This window comes from Coregonus lavaretus (genome assembly GCF_964263955.1).
Source record: "Coregonus lavaretus genome assembly, contig: HAP1_SCAFFOLD_1011, whole genome shotgun sequence".
NCBI classification, from domain to species: domain Eukaryota; kingdom Metazoa; phylum Chordata; class Actinopteri; order Salmoniformes; family Salmonidae; genus Coregonus; species Coregonus lavaretus.
In genome coordinates this window covers 164,732-181,238 of record NW_028156096.1, presented here as the reverse complement: position 1 = coordinate 181,238, position 16,507 = coordinate 164,732, and the positions used below count along the sequence as shown (strand labels likewise).

Below are 16,507 nucleotides of genomic sequence, written 5' to 3'. Positions count from 1 at the left end.
ATGACCATCACTCTCATAAAACTTAAATGAAACATCACTCCTTATGTTTTTTCTCAGCCCAAAACGCTCAATCCCATTTCTACTGTCAAAACAGGTTTTGAAAAGGCTTCTTCCACATCTTTTGGTCCATGTCTGTTTTTCACTCAGTGAAGTGCTACTATCCCCTTGGACTACAGGTTATTGCCGTCATAAGATGTCCGTCTGTCTGTTGGCTGGACAGTTTCTACCGTTTAGGACCTTTGTGGGTAAAGGTAAAGGTGGGGTATAGCAGCAGCAGTTCCTCTGAAGTCCAGTATCTGCTGGAAGGACACCTGGTGGTACGAGAGGATGAGTGTGGCCAGCCAGCCTGTTGTGCCTCCCCCTCTCCCTCCCTCCCTCCATTTCTCTCTCTCCATCTGCAGGACTCTTAAGGCTCCTGTGCGGACTGTCTCGGCTCGTGCCCTCCCAAAGCTGGCTGTGGTGATTTAAGACACGGTGTGTATGTGTGGATTTGTTTGTGGCCTCTGCCCCACTTCACTGTCCATCCGCCTGCCCTTGGCTCCCCTCCTGGGCAGCGACCACCACCCCCCTCAGTATGTCTCTGAGTCTGAGTCGTTGAGTTCCTCATCCTTGTAGAAGCCTCCATCGTGGTCGCGGTGGCCGATGTTGTTGAAGCTGCAGTAGGAGCTGTGCTCGCTGCGCAGCACGGGCAGGCTGTCGAAGGTCACACTCTTGGAGGGGCTGGTGGTGTAGTGGTTAATGGCACTGAAGGACAGGCTGGGCGCCGGGTTGCAGGGGGACACGGGCATCATGGTGGCCAGGATCAGCGCCAGGCAGTCCGCCACGTCTTTGTTGGGGGCGCAGGCCAAGGCAGGCGTGTAACCTGAGGGGTTCAAACAGAACAGCAGAGGGTCACTTCAGGAGCATCACCGTTTACTATAACACTTTTGGTGAAAAACATGAAATAACAGCAGGCTAGGAGATACAAAGTTAAGACAATAACCAAGCAGTGGACTAGAGAGAAACATTTGTGGACACATTGAGAAGAGAAGTACAGAAGAAAACGGTGTTAGCGTTATGGATCTTACCATTCTCATCGACTGCTAGCACGCTAGCACCCTTCACTAGTAGCTCCTGAACCACCACCGTCAGACCATTTCTGGCTGCAACGTGTAACGGCCTGAGGAGAAAGTACCGTCAGATTAGCCAGCAGCAAATGAGGATACCTCCCAAATGCCAGACTATTCCCTATATAGTGCACTTCTTCTAATTCTTCTGGCCCAATTAATACAGCTGAACCATACGTACGTCTGTAAGGCTGCGTTAGTCGAGTTGATGAGGTTCCTGTCTGTAATCTTCTCCAATATCAACAAAGCACTGGTTTCATGCCCCTTTAAAAACCAGAGTCAAACATGTCAGACCAAAATTTCAACCAGAGAGAGCCAACTGTTCAGATGAACGTCATCTTCATGTGGGGATGCTCACCTTACTGCAGGCCAGATGAAGAGCAGTGTTCTTGACTGCATCCTGCAGGGTGAGCTCTGCTTTGGCACTGCTCACCAACAGCTCTGACACAGACAGAGAAACATAAAGAAACTCAATTAGGAAATGAAGCAACTTATTAAAATGTAAAACAGACATGTTGAACTTAAGCCGGCTGGGCGAGGCAAAGCGGAGGAGAGGGGGCTGCGTACCGACAGCGTTGGTTTGTCCGTTCTCAGCAGCCATCATGAGGGAGGTCTTCCCGGAGGCATCGGGGGAGTTGACCTGGGCGTTGTGGCCTAGCAGCAGCTGAAGACACTCCACGTGGTCCGTGAAAGCCGCCGCATGCAGGGGGGTCCTGGAGAGAGAGGAAACTTATTTCACCGATATCATGTAGGACTGTTATAAACAAGTTTGTTCAATTAACCCTGTTTATACCATAGAAATATAAAATCACTAATAGATGTATTAAAAGTAATCTACAATCCCTCATCCAACCCCAGAGGTCATTTTATTCCCAAGACAACATTATTCTCCAGAAGAAAAGGACTTTGTCATGTGCTGTAGTTACCGGTTCTTGGTGTCAGTGGCGTTGACAATGGCCGGCCCCAGAGTGTCAATCAGCATCTCTGCAGCCCCCTCGTTGTCATTGATCACAGCACAGTGGAGGGGGCTGAACGAGTTGCCCTCGGTGACATATGCTATGACAAAGTCCTGTTTCAGTGTAAGGTCCTCCACTGAGAGTCATAACCCCTAATTCTGTTGTAGTCTTGTTCATTCCCCCACATGGCTCCGTCCACACCAATCGAATGCTTTTCAAGCCACAAGAGGGAGTGAATGAGTGTACACTTCATGGAGGAGAGAACAGAGCTACAGTCCAGTTAGTCAGTACGTACCGTTGTATGTAGGGGTGTAACGATCCATCTACTACATCGATGTATCGATTTATATTCCTATGATCCAACTACATCGATCTGTGCTCGGTGAGTTGGCCTTTTGGACAACATATATCACTCTAACATCGTTTTAAAATGTAATAAATCGATTGTATCGATACTAGGAAATAACCCATTGGATTTAAGCACGTCAGACTTTATATGGATGTTTTTTCTTAGCACTTTTAATGATAAAGGCTTTAAACATTACTCGATTCAGTCTGCCTATCCGTGACGTCATCGCCCCACGCCAGCAGCAGCGCAAAGGCGCAAAGACAACAAAACATAGCATGGCGGACGACAGAGGAGAAGCCGACGAGCGAGAAATTATCAAGCCACCATTGCGGTCCTTACAAGAAACAGGAATCTAGGAAACTTCACCTGCACTGTCCAGTATCCAGGTATTTATTTCAGTCACACTGGTTGAATTTTTGGCTAAAAGGTTACTGAATCGATTTCAAGTCACTGAATCGTTTCGGATCGTATCGTTCTAAATGAACCAATATCGTCCTTGAATCGTATCGACAACCACGAATCGTGATACAAATCGAATCGTTACACCCCTAGTTGTATGGCCTGCCTAATTCAGGGACATGTTTACGGTGCTGAAGAGAGAAAATCAGAAAATATCTAGTGTTCCGTTAGTCCAGTACGTACCGTTGTAGCAGGCCCAGTGTAGTGGCGTGTAGCCCTGGTTGTCTGTGATGACGGGGAGGGTCTCCACTGACTGGGCGGCGTGTAGGAGTCCCCCCAGCACCCCGATGTGTCCGGATGCCGCCGCCAGGTGGACAGGGGTCCGCCCCTTACAGTCCCGAACCAGGAAGCTGGCGCTGTGCTGCAGCAGGGCCTCCACACACTCCTCATGACCCGTCAACGCCTGGGAGGAAGGGCAGGGAGACAAGAATGGATTTGAATAACTAATAATCAATGATATAATAATGAATCATCAATTATTACAAATGATGTCTGGAGGCAGGTCCCCCTACAGGGATGAATACACCACTACCCATGGACAACTACTTTTCTGAAGATAATATGTATATTTGAGCCTCCCCGTCTCTTTCTGTGTGTGAGCGTATACAGCCAGCTCTCCTCCTCACCCCTCTGTGTAGCGCTGTTCTGCCCCACTTGTCTTTGGCTTCTACGCTGGCTCCCTTGTTGAGCAGTGAGTACACACAGTCTGTGTGTCCGCTCAGCACTGACAGCATCAGAGGGGTTCTGATACACAAGACAACAAGGTCATATTACAAACTGGTAATAACCAGGCTGAGTCCCAAATGGCAACCTATTCCCTATATGGTACACTACTTTTGACCCGAGCCCATAGGGTTCTGGTTTAAAGTAGTGCACCAAGTAGGGCATAGGGTGCCATTTGGGACGTAGAACTAGTGTCAAAATCTCTTTATTTCAGGAATTGTATCCAAAACCCAATTGACTTACTGTCCATTCCCGTCTTGAACGTCCACTGGACTCTGGAGGTCAGCATTTCCAATCAGCAAACGCAAACACTCCGAATGACCGTTGGTAGCTAGAGGAGGATAAACAGAGAGGATATAAGAATGTGAGATGATTGACCGTTGGTAGCTAGAGGAGGCTAAACAGAGAGGATATGAGCTGATTGCTGGACGACTATTACCTTCACATGAACAGACAGATTTCTAGAACAGTGGTATTGGTAGATGACATCCTCATGATGTTAACACAGCAGATAATAAAACATTTTGGGGCTGAGGCCCTCGAAGCCTGTCACCTGCTAGCTGTGTACCTGGCTCTGGATAGAAGTCCCCCTGTGCACTGATCTAGGATCAGCTTACCCTCCCCAGATCCTCAGCAATAATGACAAAAAATGACCTTAGATCAGTGTGTAGTGGGCATTTTCACACTATGCTATATAATATCCCTAGAGTGGACATTGGCGTCCTAGCAACATGACCAAACAAATGTCCATCTTGGTAAGGAAAACTTTTGAATTACAGAATCTCTAGGTCTTACGTGATATCCTATGCGTACCTGCAGCGTGGATGGGGGTCCTCTTCAGGGTGAAGTCTTTAACCAGGATGGAGGCTCCCTGGTTGATGAGGACGTCAACACACTCCACATGGCCTTTAAAGGCAGCCAGGTCCAGAGGGGTGCGCCCCTGGCTGTTCCTCACGTCTAGATCCAGCAGAGACTGAACCAGGACCTCCATAGCATGGTGGTGGCCGTGGTACGCCTGAATGGAAACAAACACACAGTCTGAAGCAAAGTCCAGTGGTATGCCTGAACAGATATACACTCCTAATATAATCAATGTCCTATAGTAGACCAGTGGTATGCCTGAACAGATATACACTCCTAATATAATCAATGTCCTATAGTAGACCAGTGGTACGCCTGAACAGAAATACACTCCTAATATAATCAATGTCCTATAGTAGACCAGTGGTGCGCCTGAACAGATATACACTCTTAATATAATCAATGTCCTATAGTAGACCAGTGGTATGCCTGAACAGAAACAGTCCTAGACCCCTAAAGTAGACCAGTGTCTCTCAAATCGGGTGCCCATTTTTTCTCCCGCCCAGCATCAACATCGAAGGTCCCTGCCAAGCGTGAGATTTAGAAACACTCTACTTCTCCTCTGTTGGAGGTTGATTAACTCAAATGGCAAAATAAGGAAATCATCCTCATCATCACCGTGTCAAAATATGCATGTATTTTACACTAATCAGGAACAGATAGGAACATGGTGTGTGAGTGTCTGGACAATCAACTTTTCGTGGAAAAACAACACCATGCCTGCATCCCAGATAGCACCCTATTTCCCATGTAGTGCAGTACTTTTGATCTGGGCCCATAAGGCTCTGGTCAAAAGTAGTGCACTAAATAGGGAATAGGGTGCCATTTGTCATGTGGCGAGACCCCTACAGGAGCAGGTAGGCTTTACTCACAGCTAAGTGTAGGGGGCTGATGGGAGCTCTGACATCAGAGTCGTTCAGGATGTCTGTCCCTGAGGTTTCCATTAGCTGGGGAAAGACAAGGACGGGCCAGTTTAGACTTGTAACATATTTACTTTGAAGGTTAGTCTAGTAGCATGTTTCATGTTGTAAATCTCAGTGACCAGCCCCTGCAGACATACTGGGGTGTTGCATTCGTATCTTAAACAAGCTAGTGTGAGGAAAAGTAACCAACTGGTACTTACCACATCTAAAGGTGTTTCACTTGCAATCTGGAAAAAGAACATCAAGAGTGACGATGCGGCCACGACAAACATGCAACCACACCTTAAAACCTACTGAATATCAACGTCTGTCCCAAATGGCACCCTATTCCCTATATAGTGCATTACTTTTGACCAGAGCCCTATGGGCCCTACATTCATTTGGGACGCAGACAAAATGGTCTGTGAATGCAGGGCGTCTAGTCCCCTGTGGTTCTGACTCACCAGCTCCAGACAGAGGCGGTGTCCGTACGCAGACGCGTAATGGACTGCGTTGTAGCCCTGATTGTCCCTGATCCCTGGGTTAGCGTCGTTTCGCAGCAAATATTCCAGACACCTAGAGGTCAGAGGTCAAGAGTTCACTAATCATTATACCAACATCAAGACAGACAGATAAGCAAGCAGAGACACTTTCCCAAAGGAGACGTGGCCAAGCTTTCACACTGCAGATTTAACACTAGTATGTATTCAAACACGACCAACAACATACTCTAGACTACAGTGAAATGTGAAAGGTCATGGCACCACAACATACTCTCCAGACTACAGTGAAATGTGAAAGGTCATGGCACCACAACATACTCTCCAGACTACAGTGAAATGTGAAAGGTCATGGCACCACAACATACTCTCCAGACTACAGTGAAATGTGAAAGGTCATGGCACCACAACATACTCTCCAGACTACAGTGAAATGTGAAAGGTCATGGCACCACAACATACTCTCCAGACTACAGTGAAATGTGAAAGGTCATGGCACCACAACATACTCTCCAGACTACAGTGAAATGTGAAAGGTCATGGCACCACAACATACTCTCCAGACTACAGTGAAATGTGAAAGGTCATGGCACCACAACATACTCTCCAGACTACAGTGAAATGTGAAAGGTCATGGCACCACAACATACTCTCCAGACTACAGTGAAATGTGAAAGGTCATGGCACCACAACATACTCTCCAGACTACAGTGAAATGTGAAAGGTCATGGCACCACAACATACTCTAGACTACAGTGAAATGTGAAAGGTCATGGCACCACAACATACTCTCCAGACTACAGTGAAATGTGAAAGGTCATGGCACCACAACATACTCTCCAGACTACAATGAAATGTGAAAGGTCATGGCACCACAACACACACAACAGTAAGAGAGGTGTGAGACGTACTTTCCGTCTGTGTCGGAGGCAGCAGCGTAGTGGAGCGGGGTGCAACCCCTTTTATCCAGATCGTTCACACTGGCCCCAGACCCCACCAAGGCAAACAGACACTGGTAGTTACAATTGGCTGCCGCATAATGCAGAGGACTCCTAGAAGAACGCACAGAAACCATTCAACATCAACAACAGAAACAGCTTATTGGAGCTGTATAACATTTACATTTTACATTTACGTCATTTAGCAGACACTCTTATCCAGTGCGACTTACAGGAGCAATTAGGGTTAAGTGCCTTGCTGCAGTGCACATAGACACATTTTTCACCTAGTCAGCTAGGGGATTTGAACCAGCAACCTTTCGGTTACTGACCCAACGCTCTTAACCGCTAGGCTACCTGCCGCCCAATATTTCCCATAATAATTCCTATATGCCCCTATACTATATTCCCCATTATCATAAAGATCACATATGAAAGTTATTTGATGCCACAGACAGACCTTCCGAAGCTGTCCTTTCTGTTGAAGTCTGCCCCTGTGTTGAGCAGCAGATTCAGACAGTCCAGGTTCCTGGTAACAAGATATCAAGTTCAGAAAGGCTCTCGTACATCTGAGCTATCAGGTGGATGGTAACAAGATATCAAGTTCAGAAAGGCTCTCGTACATCTGAGCTATCAGGTGGATGGTAACAAGATATCAAGTTCAGAAAGGCTCTCGTACATCTGAGCTATCAGGTGGATGGTAACAAGATATCAAGTTCAGAAAGGCTCTCGTTCATCTGAGCTATCAGGTGGATGGTAACAAGATATCAAGTTCAGAAAGGCTCTCGTACATCTGAGCTATCAGGTGGATGGTAACAAGATATCAAGTTCAGAAAGGCTCTCGTTCATCTGAGCTATCAGGTGGATGGTAACAAGATATCAAGTTCAGAAAGGCCCTTTCACATCTGAGCTATCAGGTGGATGGTAACAATGAGAACCTGAAAGAAAAGAGAAACCCGTACACTGCTCTTGCTAGTATCACTGTTTTTATAATGCTAATAAAAGCTATAATAAAAAGTGATACTAGCAAGAGCAGTTTGCAGGTTTCTCTTCTCTTTCAAGAAGATATAAAGACAATTTAGACCAGAGCGCAAGTCAATACCACCATGGCATGGAACCACATTATACAGAAATGATACCGCACTAATGATCTAAACGATTTTTTTATACTGCTAAACAATGTGAAATGTAAGAGTGTGAATATGTGTTTGTTCTTTCTGGTGGCTTTCCAGTTCATGAACTAAATATTCCATGGTGTAAAGCCTGGACCAGTCCACTCACCCAACAGCTGCTGCAGCATGTAAACAGGTCCTTCCAAAGTCGTCAGGGGTGTCTATATCAAAGCCTGATAAGAGGAGCTTCCGACAGCAGTCAGAGAACCCACTGAGAGCAGCCAGGTGGAGGCGGAACATCCCATGGACGCCTCGCCTGCAACACATTTTTACATTTTAGACTTTAAGCAGACACTCTTATCCAGAGTGACTTACAGTTGATTCAGCTAAGATTGGAAACAACACCACATCACAGTCCTCATTAAACCCCACAGCAGATCAACACATCAGCATGCTGCAATGCCCTGTCTATCAACCCCCCACACACCACAATGTGTTGAGCATAGTCTCCAAGCGGCAATTCGGTCAATGACAGAATTGCAGATGCATGTTGCATTATTGCTGGAAACTGTGTGTGTGTGTGTTCTCACTTGGCTGTGTCAGCTCCGTTCGTGATGAGTGTATTGATGAGTAACTCGTGGCCGTAGCGAGCAGAGATGTGCAGGGGTGTGTTTCCATTATTTTCTTCACAGTCGATCTCAGCACCTACAGAACACACACACACACAGACACACACACACAGACACACACACACAGACACACACACACAGACACACACACACACACACACACACACACAGACACACACACACGTCAACCACTTGACCCTAGAGGCCTCATGAAGCTTCATGTTCAACCACATTGCAAGTAACATTGCTCTGTGCCAGTGAATCATGGTTTGAAGACTAAAGACAATGCTGAAGAGCCTACTGGTTCATATATATTCAGTTGAGAGCATTCACAGCGACTCACCATTCTGGATGATGGCTTGAGATCTGGAGAAGCGTCCGTGGATGGCCGTCATGTGGAGGGGGGTCTTTCCATCTTTACTCTGCAGATAGAAAGACAAAGATGGTTCACACGGCAGTCTGTGCTGCTGACCACAGGCAAAATCAAACACGTATTGGAGGAGCGCTTGATTGCATTTAGTTTGCATTGTTAGGCCTATTCCATTGGTATTTGAATGTAGACCAAGGCCAAATACTAAGCCATGTGCTGCGTCAGTGTGTGCGTCGCAAATGGCACCCTATTCTCTTCATAGTGAACTACTTTTTGAACCAAAGTAGTGTACTTATAAAGGGAACAGGGTGCCATTTGGGACACAGGCAGTGCCACCACGGCTCCTTGCTCTATGGGTCCCTGGTCAAAAGTAGTGCACTACATAGGGAATAGGGTGTTATTTAGTTCAGACACAGTGTTGGTCATCCGGTCTCCTCACCTTGATGTTGACGAGGGCCCCGTTGCCCACCAGCAGCTCCAGGCAGAGCGCCCCATGGCACGAGGCGGCCGTGAAGTGGAGTGGGGCGAAACCCTTCTCGTTCACCTGGTTCACGTTGGCGCCACACTCGATCAGCTCATTCACCACCACGTCCTGCCCGTTGTAGCATGCCACGTGGAGGGGGGTGTTACCGTACCCATTGGGCTCATTTATCTGGAGGGAGCAAGGGAGGGAAAAGAGTGGAGAGAGAGAGGGGGGGGGGGGGGGGAACAAAACAATACATTCCTGATCAGGTCACTTGGTTCTGAAAACCCCCTGGCCCAAAACACTGGCTCCAACCTCCATCTCTTCATTACTTGGTTATGAAAACCCCCTGGTCCAACCTCTCTCTCTTCATTACTTGGTTCTGAAAACCCCCTGGTCCAACCTCTCTCTCTTCATTACTTGGTTATGAAAACCCCCTGGTCCAACCTCTCTCTCTTCATTACTTGGTTCTGAAAACCCCCTGGTCCAACCTCTCTCTCTTCATTACTTGGTTCTGAAAACCCCCTGGTCCAACCTCTCTCTCTTCATTACTTGGTTATGAAAACCCCCTGGTCCAACCTCTCTCTCTTCATTACTTGGTTCTGAAAACCCCCTGGTCCAACCTCTCTCTCTTCATTACTTGGTTATGAAAACCCCCTGGTCCAACCTCTCTCTCTTCATTACTTGGTTCTGAAAACCCCCTGGTCCAAAACACTGGCTCCAACCTCCATCTCTTCATTACTTGAAAGGAAATCATTCGCCAACCCACTAGAGCTCTGTATTTTCATTGAGTTGTAATTGAACAGTGACTACACATTTGAATGCGTGTTGACTCACATCCACTCCAAGGTCCAGGAGGTACTTGACCACACTGATCATTCCACTGGAGGCTGCAGAGTGGAGAGGGGTGTAGGCCTTCTTGTCTTTACAGGACACCTCTGATCCATGAGAGGCCAGCAGTTTCACCACCTCAATGTGCCCTATGGTAGGTAGAGAGAGCGAGAGGGAGAGAGAGATTAGTTTACAGTGGTACACAGCACCATAAGCAACACCTAAATCATGTTAGTACAACTGAAAACATCTAATCAACCTACTTAGTACATGATTCTGACATAATAACACACTAGACGTGGCTCATACAGCTGAGCTGTGAGACTAACACACAGTCCATTCATTCATTCATTCATTGGTATAAAGGACATTAGTCAGAATGTAAATGATGTGGTAAACTCATCACCCATGTAAGCAGCCCAGTGGATTGCTCGGCGATCCTTCTTGTCAAAGGCATTAATGTTGGCTCCTCTGGAGAGAAGCAGCCTCACCATCTAACAGGGAGAGGAGAGAGAAACAAAACACAGGTTGAGGAAAACTAAACAGCAAAATCCGCTAAATCTGGCTTCAAAGCCTTCCCTTTAAAATTATATATTTTGTATTCACAATGAATGAAAGATAACATGTAAAGACATGGTACATTTCTCCCCTTTTAGTCCCCCTTTGACCTCCCCCTCCCCCCAGAATGCCTCCAAACACATTTAAAAAGAAAGGGAAAGTAATTGACTTACATGTCAGAAAACAAAACAAAAGTATACAACAACGTTACTTCAAGCAAAAATGTAATAGCCTAACAATTTCAGGTGATTAAGTGATTTTATAGGCCTATATAGCAGTAATCTCAAGGTGGGGCCAAGAGTACTAATCTGGAGGAAGTGTTTGGAGCTGTTCAAAATAGGATATCATCGGGTCCCAGGAGGAATAAAATGAGTTGGTTGACCCTCGAATGGTAACTTCATTTTTTCTCATTTTAGGAACAGCTTCAGATCTTCGAGCCAAAGAGAGGCTAAGGGAGGATTGATAGATTTCCAATCCAATAAAATCCTTCTGCGGGCTAACAGGGAGGCAAAGGCAATGGCATCTAGCTGTCTATTGGTCAGAGAAGGATTGTTGTTTGGTACTCCAAAAATAGCAATTTCTGCACTAGGCTGCAACTTTATATCAAATGCTTCAGAAAGGGTTTTAAATAGTGGACAAATAATCTGCCAGACGGGGACAGGACCAGAACATGTGGGTCAAGTCCACCAAGGAGCTTTTACACCTGTCACATGTACCATCAATATTTGGGTAGAATTTGGACAATCTGGCCTTACTGAAATGGATACGGTAAAGTACCTTAAACTGTATAAGGCTGAGCCGGGCACAAGAGGAGCTTCCATTTACCCTCAGTAAGGCATTTCACACTCAGATCGGATTTTATTCAAAGCCTCCTCTGAACAAACTCAAGCATACAACTAGGGCTGTGATGGTCATGGAACTTCAGGTGTCGGTGATTGGCGTGTCTTATGTACGTGGTCATCGACAAAACTGACAGCTGACAGGGGGGCGGGACGGACATTAGCAAAGGAAAACATTAGCGCGTTTAGGCCAGTCTTGCTCTCAAGTTTGGGGAAGCTAATTTTCTCCATGAAAAATATCAAGCATTCCATGCATCATCACATTTGCAAACTTATTAAAAAAAAAAAAAAAAATTCACCTTTATTTAACCAGGTAAGCCAGTTGAGAACAAGTTCTCATTTACAACTGCGACCTGGCCAAGATAAAGCAAAGCAGTGCGATAAAAACAACACAGAGTTACATTTGGGGTAAAAAAACATAAAGTCAAAAATACAACAGAAAATATATATACAGTGTGTGCAAATGTAGCAAGTTATGGAGGTAAGGCAATAAATAGGCTATAGTGCAAAATAATTACAATAGTATTAACACTGGAATGCTAGATGTGCAAGAGATTATGTGCAAATAGAGATACCGGGGTGCAAAAGAGCAAAATAAATAACAATATAGGGATGAGGTAGTTGGGTGGCCTAATTTCAGATGGGCTGTGTACAGGTGCAGTGATCGGTAAGGTGCTCTGACAACTGATGCTTAAAGTTAGTGAGGGAGATAAGAGTCTCCAGCTTCAGAGATTTTTGCAATTCGTTCCAGTCATTGGCAGCAGAGAACTGGAAGGAATGGCGGCCAAAGGAGGTGTTGGCTTTGGGAATGACCAGTGAGATATACCTGCTGGAGCGCAGACTACGGGTGGGTGCTGCTATGGTGACCAATGAGCTAAGATAAGGCGGGGATTTGCCTAGCAGTGATTTATAGATGGCCTGGAGCCAGTGGGTTTGACGACGAACATGTAGTGAGGACCAGCCAACAAGAGCGTACAGGTCACAGTGGTGGGTAGTGTATGGGGCTTTGGATACAAAACGGATGGCACTGTGATAGACTACATCCAGTTTGCTGAGTAGAGTGTTGGAGGCTATTTTGTAAATGACATCGCCGAAGTCAAGGATCGGTAGGATAGTCAGTTTTACGAGGGCATGTTTGGCAGCATGAGTGAAGGAGGCTTTGTTTGCGAAATAGGAAGCCGATTCTAGATTTAACTTTGGATTGGAGATTCTTTATGTGAGTCTGGAAGGAGAGTTTACAGTCTAACCAGACACCTAGGTATTTGTAGTTGTCCACATACTCTAGGTCAGACCCGTCGAGAGTGGTGATTCTAGTCGGGAGGGCGGGTGCCAGCAGCGTTCGATTGAAAAGCATACATTTAGTTTTACTAGTGTTTAAGAGCAGTTGGAGGCTACTGAAGGAGTGTTGTATGGCATTGAAGCTCGTTTGGAGGTTTGTTAACACAGTGTCCAATGAAGGGCCAGATGTATACAAAATGGTGTCGTCTGCGTAGAGGTGGATCTGAGAGTCACCAGCAGCAAGAGCGACATCATTGATATACACGGAGAAAAGTGTCGGCCCAAGAATTGAACCCTGTGGCACCCCCATAGAGACTGCCATAGGTCCAGACAACAGGCCCTCCGATTTGACACACTGAACTCTATCTGAGAAGTAGTTGGTGAACCAGGCGAGGCAGTCATTTGAGAAACCAAGGCTATTTAGTCTGCCAATAAGAATGCGGTGGTTGACAGAGTCGAAAGCCTTGGCCAGGTCGATGAAGACGGCTGCACAGTACTGTCTATTATCAATCGCGGTTATAATATCGTTATCCTATGTTGATTTATGACAAGTTCATTGACTAGGGCCCTATAAAATAAGCGTTGCGGACCGAATCACGGAATCCAGACATTAAACCGAAATTCAACAATATTCAAACATTTATTGAACTTAGTAAGAAATCAACTAAATCTATTCAACTTGTTAGAAAACACATTCATTTGCCCAAGTCAATCATAAGACATGAACAATTTATTTTATTTTATTTAACAAAATGCATCAGTGATTCGTATTTCCATGAACTTTCTGAAACGGCACAGGAATGCCCCTGTCTGTGTGCATGTGTGCGGTGCGCGCGTATGTCTACACTTTGTGTAGCCGTTAGCGATGATGCTAATGATAACCTTCTTCTGGTAGGGAAGGAATGGCTTTCCCCAAAACCTTCGCAAGTAAATGTTAACTACAAAGTAGCCTATGCCTGCCTGGCAGAATTATACCGTGATCATTTGCATCACTCCAGTGGCCATTTGTTCTACAGCAACACCGCTTAACCAAACAAAGGTCTCTTCCTGGTGCACGCTTGCATTTAAGGGTAACTACACCCCAAAATCTAAATGTCTTACATTTTTCCCAGACCTCACAAATGGTCACCTGATAGGGTTTAAACATTGTTGTGGACATAGAACATCCAATTGTGCTGTTTTGCTATTAAAAAGGTGTACTTTTGAGATCGAAAACCTGCCAAAACAGGGACAAACGGTCAACGGGGAAATCTAAACGGAGAAAAGGGAACTTGGGAATTAACGGAATCAGGCAAAACATTGAAGGGATTTTATAGTGCCCTAATGGACTACAGACATTGACTGTCTCCTAGACTAAAAACTAAGATTGCATGTACTGCCTATATTTTGAGGGAAACGCACTGTCCATTATTTGATTTGATCAGGGCAGGGCAGGGCAGCACACAAACTGCATTTAGTCCAATAACAATCCATGATATTATTAGGGTGATAAATAAAAGGCAGTTGCTCCATGACACAAGAGCACGCTCTACTGGGACAAAAAGCTTACAGCACCTGGTATTCCCAGGCGGTCTCCCATCCAAGTACTAACCAGGCCCAACCCTGCTTAGCTTCCGAGATCGGGCGTATTCAGGCTGGTATGGCCGTAAGCGAGGGAACAACTCTTGGTACACTATATAAAGTAAATTTGTCACTCACTCTGAAAGGGACACAGAAACTTATCCACTTTGTGACACAAACTGAAGAAGCTCAACCCTTGCTTACATTTCCTATATATATATACACAGGTAAAAGTCAGTAAATTAGAATATTTTGAAAAACTTGATTTATTTCAGTAATTGCATTCAAAAGGTGTAACTTGTACATTATATTTATTCATTGCACACAGACTGATGCATTCAAATGTTTATTTCATTTAATTTTGATGATTTGAAGTGGCAACAAATGAAAATCCAAAATTCTGTGTGTCACAAAATTAGAATATTACTTAAGGCTAATACAAAAAAGGGATTTTTTAGAAATGTTGGCCAACTGAAAAGTATGAAAATGAAAAATATGAGCATGTACAATACTCAATACTTGGTTGGAGCTCCTTTTGCCTCAATTACTGCATTAATGCGGCGTGGCATGGAGTCGATGAGTTTCTGGCACTGCTCAGGTGTTATGAGAGCCCAGGTTGCTCTGATAGTGGCCTTCAACTCTTCTGCGTTGTTGGGTCTGGCATTCTGCATCTTCCTTTTCACAATACCCCACAGATTTTCTATGGGGCTAAGGTCAGGGGAGTTGGCTGGCCAATTTAGAACAGAAATACCATGGTCCGTAAACCAGGCACGGGTAGATTTTGCGCTGTGTGCAGGCGCCAAGTCCTGTTGGAACCTGAAATCTCCATCTCCATAGAGCAGGTCAGCAGCAGGAAGCATGAAGTGCTCTAAAACTTGCTGGTAGACGGCTGCGTTGACCCTTGATCTCAGGAAACAGAGTGGACCGACACCAGCAGATGACATGGCACCCCAAACCATCACTGATGGTGGAAACTTTACACTAGACTTCAGGCAACGTGGATCCTGTGCCTCTCCTGTCTTCCTCCAGACTCTGGGACCTCGATTTCCAAAGGAAATGCAAAATTTGCTTTCGTCAGAAAACATGACTTTAGACCACTCAGCAGCAGTCCAGCTCTTTTTTTCCTTAGCCCAGGTGAGACGCTTTTCGCGCTGTTTCTTGGTCAACAGTGGCTTGACACGAGGTATGCGGCAGTTGAAACCCATGTCTTTCAAGCGTCTCTTGGTGGTGGATCTTGAAGCCCTGACTCCAGCAGCTGTCCACTCCTTGTGAATCTCCCCCACATTTTTGAATGGGTTTTTTTTCACAATCTTGACTAGGGCGCGGTGATCCCTATCGCTTGTACACTTTTTCTGACCACAGTTTTTCCTTCCCTTTGCCTCTCTATTAATGTGTTTGGACACAGAGCTCTGAGAACAGCCAGCCTCTTCTGCAATAACCTTTTGTGTCTTTCCCTCCTTGTGCAATGTGTCGATGGTCGCCTTTTGGACAGCTGTCAAATCTGAAGTCTTCCCCATGTTTGTGTAGGCTTCAGAACTGGACTGAGAGACCATTTAAAGCCCTTTGCAGGTGTTTTGAGTTAATCAGCTGATTATTTTGTGGCACCAGGTGTCTTCAAAATGTAACCCTTACACAATATTCTAATTTTGTGACACACGGAATTTTGGATTTTCATTTGTTGCCACTTCAAATCATCAAAATTAAATGAAATAAACATTTGAATGCATCAGTCTGTGTGCAATGAATAAATATAATGTACAAGTTACACCTTTTGAATGCAATTACTGAAATAAATCAAGTTTTTCAAAATATTATAATTTACTGACTTTTACCTGTATATATATATATGAGTCTTGTGGGGGGGGGGGGGGGGGAAGAGGGCCTATCCTATGTTGATTTATGACAAGTTCATTGACTAGGAATCCTCATCTCATTCCCAGACCCAGTGTAACCCCTCTTCTCTAGGTAGACTTCCATTAACTCCTCCCACTCCAGGACAGAGTACTTATCTGAGCCATCACCCCTAAAAAGAGGTGGAGCACTAACATCTGACTTCACAACCAGATTCAGCTT

General features: G+C 45.3%; 1 protein-coding gene across 1 annotated transcript in view; it reads right to left on the bottom strand.

Annotated features, from left to right (window-relative positions):
- Positions 1–489: 489 nt before the first annotated feature.
- The window catches only part of LOC311126857 (serine/threonine-protein phosphatase 6 regulatory ankyrin repeat subunit A-like), a gene marked incomplete at its 5' end in the record, with an annotated part of 40,345 nt that continues 24,327 nt past the window's right edge, over positions 490–16,507 (bottom strand). Inside the window, 13 exons of the mRNA XM_084200836.1 lie at positions 490–862; positions 1,068–1,159; positions 1,288–1,370; positions 1,465–1,547; positions 1,674–1,819; positions 2,033–2,198; positions 3,054–3,273; positions 3,497–3,614; positions 3,837–3,924; positions 4,407–4,608; positions 5,327–5,401; positions 5,578–5,604; positions 5,821–5,877. Of these exons, the coding sequence (XP_084056962.1) occupies positions 570–862; positions 1,068–1,159; positions 1,288–1,370; positions 1,465–1,547; positions 1,674–1,819; positions 2,033–2,198; positions 3,054–3,273; positions 3,497–3,614; positions 3,837–3,924; positions 4,407–4,608; positions 5,327–5,401; positions 5,578–5,604; positions 5,821–5,877 (1,650 nt within the window). The 3' untranslated portion in view covers positions 490–569. The remainder of the gene's footprint in view (positions 863–1,067; positions 1,160–1,287; positions 1,371–1,464; positions 1,548–1,673; positions 1,820–2,032; positions 2,199–3,053; positions 3,274–3,496; positions 3,615–3,836; positions 3,925–4,406; positions 4,609–5,326; positions 5,402–5,577; positions 5,605–5,820; positions 5,878–16,507) is intronic.